We start from the raw sequence: 8,201 nt of genomic DNA on the forward strand, positions 1-8,201 counted from the left end.
TATTTATCACTGAGAATAACTCACAAACTGGTGGGCGAGAGAACGGGGAAGAAAGACGAAAATGGACACGACAAAAAAGACAACGGGAAAGACTCCCGGGAAAAGACTCAAAGAAAACAACAAAGAACAAGCAGTAATATTGCGACGACAAATCGGGACGACCAATCAGGGACTAATACGTACAGAACACATGACCAAGACCAAGACAACCAGACCACGGACGAATCACACATGACTCTCATTCCCAGACCAAACTAGCACTGTGCATGTACAGCATTCACTTGACAGTTACTCTCACACAGACGGAAGCACATCCTCACACTCTGACAACGCGTACTCGTGCATGCACCACATACCATAAACGTCACACATCACACCATACTCGCACGTACACCTAGACCATATATGACATCAGACACTGGACTCCACAAGACAAGGACCAAATACGACATGCGTAAATCATAGTCGTAATACAATTTCGCGACATGTATAGTGGCAGCGCTCAGTGTGCCTATTCCATGTGACCACATGGCATCAGTCTGAACCGTGGACTTAATGATTGTATGTAATTGAAGAGCTGGAATGAAAAATCTGATAAATCCATTTCATCGCTTTTCGGAGAATGGATTCATTTTGTGTGCGGTTCGTATCTATTTTGTATCTCAGAATCTGTTTTCTGGTGATCGCTTAGTGCGTGAAACTCAGAGTTAAAACATTTTTTTCCGTTGTCTTAGTGTAATGTTCCTGAGTGAACATCAAGTTAGTTCCTGCACTCCATAGATCAACTTCACTCCACGAGTCCCAGACAACAACTAAAGTTTATTTACATAGAACAAGGAAAGACAAAGATGTACAACCAGGATACGTATATATACACAGTACGAGAATGTATAGGGATAACCGATCCCGGAACGGATCGGGTACAACAACGGAACCACAGCACTTATTGTTTTAATTTGTATCTCATTTGTATTTTTATTGCGAACCGCCGTTGCCTGGCACGAGGGAAGCACGGATACAGCGAATGGGATTTTTCGGTCATTGACCACTTTGCTGGTGCGTCTGATCCACTCATCTCCCACCGCTTTACGAGCTGCATCTGCACTTTGCCAGGATCCATAAAGCGGGGTGGCGTTCCTACGGATGCGGAGAACTCCCCCTCCAGCCGAGTCTCACGCGAGCCGTGAAATTTTTTTGCATCTAAAATTCTCAATCTGCGGACAGAACTGTTTCGTCCTTTGCGGACTCATCAAAATTCTGAATCCGTACTTGGGTTCCAATTTTGAAATGGTTCAAGTCAGATTTTGAATGTAAATTTTTTGCCTGGTGTTGGCGGAGACCTTTTGATTACATTGAGCTAATCGATTTTTTCGAACAATAAGAACGGAAAAAGTGTTTTAACTCTGAGTTTCACGCACTAAGCGATCATCAGAAAACAGTACTTCGAGTAATGAGTAAATCTGGATCAGTCCTGGTTTATATAATCTGTTTGGTTTTTTTCTCCTCAAATTTGGCCTTAGCGGGGTTTGCATCTCAGCTCTTCAGTATGGGTACTGCTGCTGCAATAACAGTGACTGATGTTGGGATGGTACATGTATATCAGTGGTGACTGCTTTGGTGCGCAGTGTCAATGGTGACCGGTTTTGGGATGCTCAAGTCCTTGCCAGGGAAATTCGACCTCGTGAATGAAATGGCGACCAGGCGCTACGCGGCCCTTGCACCACTCACGCTATTTATGGCACTCAAACAGTTTATTCATGAGTTCAAATTTCTCTGGCCAGAGCTGTATGTCAGTGACTGGTTTGGAATGCCTTGCACAAACCTGGACCCTGCCAGAGAATCACTATGGTTACCGGTGCTCTTACATCCACGATCCTCCTTCTCCTCCACCTCGTCCTTCTCTATTTTCCTCCTCCATCTTCTCCCCACCTCCCCTTCCTTTTCTACCCCTCCCATCCTCCTCCTGCTCCTCCTTCTCCTCCTCCTTCTCCTTCTCCTCCTCCTCCTCCTCCTACTCCTCCTTCTCCTCTTCTTTTCCACCTCTTGCCCGCCTTCCCCTCCTCCTCCCCTCTTCCTCCTTCTTCTCAGCCATCTCCTTCCCAGCCTCCCGGAGTCTCCTCCTCCCCAGCCTGTGAGTGTGAGTGACGCAGGAGCTTACACACATTACCTAGCACAACACAGTGTCCGGCCGATCCTTGCGGCAAATGGTGCTCTATGCGGCCCGAGTTGGGGCAGAGCGTACCACACAACGCCAGCACAGCAGTGACCATCAGTCTGTTCGGAACGCAGACTGTCGCGTGAAGACATGCAACCCCTGTTGTTTTGCCAGTGTGAGGGTCAGCAGAAGTGTAGTGGAACAAGACAAGGACAGCTGGGCATCGCGCACCCTATGGCTTAACACGGACCCCTCGGGTGGCTATAGTGGAACCGACTCTCGCCTTTACATGCAACACATGTAATAAAGACGAAATTGGGTTTACACAAAAGAACCGTCAGCCTGGAATACATGCCATTTACTGGACACTATCCCAGTACACGTGCGTTATTCGTGAAGATGTACCATGGTGGCGAACTATGGCCGGCCAAGGACTTGAATACTTCCAGCTTTGGCTGTAAGGATATGTGGGCTGGTGCCGAACAAAGAGAAACAGGCACCCGAGAAAAGGATGAACATGACCGGCGCGTAGGGGTGTGAGTGATGGGAGTTCAGCACATGGTGTGAGAACTTCGGTGGGTGTGAAGATGCGCTGATGCAGGGCATGAAGAAGGCGTTGAAGAAAGAAATTGGTTGCCCAAAATACTTTGAAGACTCCCCCGACCAGGGATGCCGGGGTGTGTACCTTTTAACCCGCCGCGGCATTGTCCGACAATTCCTATTGCATTCTGTCCTGTGTCCCTTTCAGGTCCTCCTACGAATTCCACTCCACAGGTCACACCAGGTACTGTGGAGACTTTGATTGTGTCACACTGCTTCTTTCCATGCCTTACCTGATTATTTGAAAACTATGCATGCAGGCTTTTAGTTTTTAATCAGAATACTAGGATGGTGGATGCTCCAAATGCTGGAGCTCACACTTCCTGCAGACAGACAAACACTTGACGCGAGCTCAACGTTCAAAGCAACAACCTGCTTCAGATATCACCGACCGCCGAAGTCGTAGTATCCTATAGTTAAGAAAAAATTACAAGTTCAGGGCTCACAGCATCACACAAAAGCGTGGGCGCCATTTTGGACAGGCCGCTGTCACACGAGCCAGCCAGCATGCCTGAATCGTGTACATGCGATCAGGCAGATATCTCTGAAAACTTGAAAGTGGGGTGCATTCAAAATGTTCATTTGTACCAATGCTTTTGCCTAGGCCTCTGAAACTCTAGGAACATACTCTCAATACCCATTGTAAGAATTTGTCCGAGAGTTTTTTGTTTTAATCGATACGGTTTGGCGTACATATGGAGCCAAAGTATCAGTTGGTGCAGGCGTAATTCTGATTTGGATTATTGTACTAAAATTGAAAAGTCTCTCGGAGAAGTTCTTCTAATTTTCCTACTGAAAATTTTAAGCTATTGGCCATCAAAATCGGGCCAGCGACGGGTACAAACGAACATTTCAAAGGCAACCCTATCTGCAGTGCAGCCGCCAGGAAGAACCGCGCACGCTGCACTAACTGTGAATGCGGAAACAACACTACTAGTACTAGCAGCAAAGCAATTTTTTGAAATGTTTTTGCTACTCGCCTGGCGCTTCATCGCTGTGTCCTCCAGGAGTTATCATGGTTATGGCAGACCGAAGAAATACATGGCCAGCACAACGGCGAAGCCATTGGACTTGTTCTCTTGCAACGAAACGGAGTGGCGAATCAAATAATTCACAACTCCACATCGTCACCACTGCGCTACACGGCTCTTCGCAGACCAGCCGTATATTTACGTTTACACAACAGGACTTCACGGCGGAGAAACTAAAACTAGAACACGACGTGAGTCATTGCTCCATGCCGTCAAGGAATGCTAGTCCTTTCCCTCTCCCGTCACCCGCGCCTGTGCATCAGCGGCGTAGCTGCCCGGCTGTAGATGTTAAACTCTTTCGTCAACGACTGCAGGATTCTGCTCGGGGCTACTTTTCGCAGGACTCCGTGTGCGGACAGTCTGAATGAAGCCTTCGGCCGATAAGGCCAACACTGCTCGCGAAATAATCCACTTGGAAGGAAACAAGAACTACCGAAATGAAATAGAGATAGTGAGACAGTCTCCGGCCATCTCCTTCACCATCCACGACTCAGTCCTTGTCACAGCAACTAAGCCCAAGCAAGTCAAAATCTCCTTGCGCGACTGCGTTCTACGCCTGCGCTTAGCAGTCACGCGAGTTCGTTTCTATGGTGATCAGATCCAAGATGTCCTCCCACGTAATCGAGGTTTTGGCATGGTTGCTGTGAGCCCTGAAGTTACAACGTTTCGGCAAATTGCCTTCATCAGGTTCACAATGTTGTAATAATTATTATAAAATGAGTTGAATTATTGCAGTGTTAATGGAAGAGAGCATGTGGGCTCTACTCTTAACTGATTAGTTGATTGTTTGATTGATCGATTACCGAGTACAGTAAAACTTGGTGTAAGCAACCTCTGGGTTTAGCAACCACCTGCTCTTAACGACCATTTTTCCATGCACGGACAGTTCTACACAGACACTGTGGGACCTGGTTTTAAAGACCGCCTGGCTTTAACGACCGCTTTTGCTTGCACCGTGGGGTGGTCGCTTAAACCAGGTTTTACTGTAATTGGTATAATCGTTTCAGCCCTACAATATAACCTTCGTGCAATGACGCTTCAGCTGGTTCTGTATATCTAATTGGTATACGTTTGTCGCACACATTGGCTGTCAAGATCTTAATAAACAGCACTGGTGGTTGTTTTGCACCGTAGATTCGAACACGGCTCGCGTCATAGTCATCGCGTCAAGCGCTGGTGGGGGCGCACTACTTTTCATCGTTGTTATCGTATCCGTCTGTGTGTGCAGGCGCAAGAGAGGTAAGCCGGCTAACAATGCCTGCACACTGTTGCCATGTCAACAGTTTATTGGTGTGCGCTAGGCTGTCCGGTACCCGCGTTTGCTTACCGCATAAAGATTGCTCTGAATAGGCCTGGGCGGATATTGCTAGTTATTTTGCGGGATGATGCTAATGGCAATGCCAGAAAAACTGTATCATATTGCAACTTATAATGCTGCTGTTCCTCTGTAATGCTAGCAATTCACCAGAGCCTCTGAAATCCAAATGACGTACCAGCACATTGACCATGTCCCAGCCCAACCTCCTCTGTTTTACAGGCAAACTGTCACAGTCCATTTTGTGTACTGGTTTGTATGGAAACTTAAGTAAGTGTTTGCGGTGCAAGCCGCTGGGATGATTCAACATGTTTTGCCCAATCTATTCCCGAAAATCATGCATGGCTTCGCCTCCAGGTGACATGTGGCACATCACTACAGGTGTACGTGTCTGTACTCATGCATACATGTCCACTGCTTCTCATGTTTGCCGCTTGAGTGAGGCCGTGTGAAACTCATGGGTGTTTCAAGTTAGTTACCTGCAATGAAGTGTTCTATGCTTCACACCTGTCGAATACGCGTACATGGACGTATTATTGCAAGATACGGCATGCATGTCTTAATCTCCTTCTTCGCCAACAAAGTCTTACACTCACTGAATCATCGTAAATTTCTCTCCAAATTTCCGGGTTTGGTATGCATTCATAAAAATAAAAAATTCTCTGCAGCGGCATCCCGTGGACTTACAATTACTGATGGTGGCTCAGATTACCTGCACAAATCCGTGACTTGGAGACAACTGTCCCATCTCGCTGAGTTCTTGTCAGTCGACTGGCAGCATTTCGTCGCTGACCTTGGATTGGAGGTAGGGCGGCTCATCTGAAGCCTTCTATTGTGTCGACGCGTGAATTGGAAATTCCCTAGTCCTCTACTGAAATCAATGGACTGCACCGTTTGCACCCTTCCTGTCCTCTCTTGCACGCACTTTTCCCTCTTACATGTACTGAAGTATGTCGGCATCAACTGTTTTATTTATAGCTACATGTATTTCGAAACTTCTTTCTTCAAGACGCCTATCTGCATGTATACTGTGTGCGTGTGTTGGTGTGTAGGGGTTTGTGTGTGTGTGTGTGTGTGTGTGCGCGTGCGCGTACGTGCGTGTGTGTGTGTGTGTGTGTGTAGGTTTGTGTGGGGGGGGGGGATTCACTGGCCAGAAAAAAGCCACTTCATAGCTGTGTGGTGTAGACCAGGCTGAATAGTGGCGGTCAATTCTTCAGCCTTGCAAGCTGTTGAATGGTGCAATCCCAGCACAAGTTGCTATGGCTTCTGCTGTAGCCTCGCTATTATCGCCTCTGGCGATGGACGTCAACAGGTCAAAAGGTCAAAATGTGTGTGTGCGTGCGCGCGTGCGTGTGTGCATGCGCGTACATACTGTGCTATTCGGCGCTGTGCTCATGCTGAATCAGGAGTACCAGATCAGGACGTGCATAGGGGAATACCCTCAAAGCATCAATGAGCAGGCAAGAAAGGCGCTGCGAATCTGGTTCCAGGGCATCTCCAGCGACGCCTCCCAGACCTGGACGGTGAGCAAACTCATGGACCGACTACACGAGAACAATTTGCAAAGCGTTGCCGACAACTGGAAGATGCGGATTGGTGGAGGCAAGAACGATCAACAAGGTGCGTAATCGGAGTTCACGTTCTACATTTGTGTGTGTGGGGGGGGGGGGTAAAGTTGTTGTTGTTGTTGTTGTTGTTGTTGTTGTTGTTGTTGTTGTTGTTGTTGTTGTTGTTGTTGTTGTTGTTGTTGTTGTTGTTGTTGTTGTTGTTGTTGTTGTTGTTGTTGTTGTTGTTTGAATTCTTTATTCTCACGATGGCACCATCGCCAATAAGAGATAGTTGTTGTTGTTGTTGTTGTTGTTGTTGTTGTTGTTGTTGTTGTTGTTGTTGTTGTTGTTGTTGTTGTTGTTGTTGTTGTTGTTGTTGTCGTTGTTGTTGTTGTTGTAGATACTATTTTTTTATTTTACTTATGGACCTAACCGACTATAGTAGGGATCTCAGCGCGTGCACTGCGCATGCAGTTCGCGCATGCAGCCAAACCCGCATCAGAAGTGGCATGCAGAATTTTTGCCAAACACTGGCTATTTTTTGCAGAAAATTGAGACCTTGAACGAAGGAGAAATGGCTGAAATTTCCTTGCAAGGAGATGGTGGTTACAGGCTACCTGCTTACCAGAATGGGATCTTGTTTGGTATGTTGGCCGCCCATGTGTTCTGGAATCGATCTGTAGCTTTCGTTGGAAGGCGCGAAGCCGTTTTCGTTCCAAACGACAGGGTTCTTTCAGAGCGGAAAATGGCGACCATGCCGATCGTTGCCACGATCTCCGAGTTGAAAATCTCTGGATTTAACCGGGGAAAAGCTCTGGATTCAATGGTAAACCCGGCAGAAATACTTGATGTTGGATGTTGAGAGTTTGCAGGAAATTTGACCGAAGCGTTCATGCTCCACGTGACGGTGTTCGTTCTTGTGAATTTCTGCATTTCTGACATATCGCTGTGCATATGATATGGGCCGTTGTTCCAGAGACATCGATTGTCAGGTGTGGACAGGGTTTTGTTCGAGTAGTCGTGTGGATACGTGGTTTGGTTCTCACAGGCAACAGGAGCGGCTCCTCGGGATGGCGAAAGCCAAATCTACCCAAAGCCGACTTCACGATCGCCGATCTTCTGACGGCGCATTTTCACTTATGCTCTGCAACAAGCGGCACAAGCTGTGGAAATTGTCAGATTATATTAGCCTATCAGTGTGCCCAGAACTTCTATTGATTCTACTGAAGCATTAGCTTGAGTAATCTTTCTTTCTAGCCCTCTCTTTCTCTCTCTCTCCCTCTCTTTCTCTCTAAAAATGTTCCAAACTTCGAAATCTAGGTCGGGCTGCATCGGGGAGTCGTCAAATACCGACTCACTGAGCCGGTTTTTGGCGATCGCCATTTTCTTTCAGTCTGCCATCGCCGCGTTGAAAAATCGATTACATCATTGAATGCGCAAAGCCCTGCGCAGTGTCCGCGCTGACATCCCTAACTATAGTCATCTTACAGGGTGCCCAAGTGCGTGCAGCCAAGCAAGGGAAAGTGGTTCTCTGCACTTTCCATTCGCACACT

General features: G+C 47.2%; 1 protein-coding gene across 1 annotated transcript in view; it reads left to right on the forward strand.

The window, feature by feature from the left end:
- Positions 1–8,201, forward strand: part of LOC135816287 (uncharacterized) — a 36,799-nt gene that overhangs the window by 26,884 nt on the left and 1,714 nt on the right. The window contains exons 9-12 of the mRNA XM_065329653.1: positions 2,904–2,939; positions 4,921–5,025; positions 5,770–5,906; positions 6,508–6,721. Coding sequence (XP_065185725.1) covers positions 2,904–2,939; positions 4,921–5,025; positions 5,770–5,906; positions 6,508–6,721 — 492 coding nt within the window. The remainder of the gene's footprint in view (positions 1–2,903; positions 2,940–4,920; positions 5,026–5,769; positions 5,907–6,507; positions 6,722–8,201) is intronic.

The sequence above is a fragment of the Sycon ciliatum genome, chromosome 1 (assembly GCF_964019385.1).
Source record: "Sycon ciliatum chromosome 1, ocSycCili1.1, whole genome shotgun sequence".
In the NCBI taxonomy this organism is placed as follows: domain Eukaryota; kingdom Metazoa; phylum Porifera; class Calcarea; order Leucosolenida; family Sycettidae; genus Sycon; species Sycon ciliatum.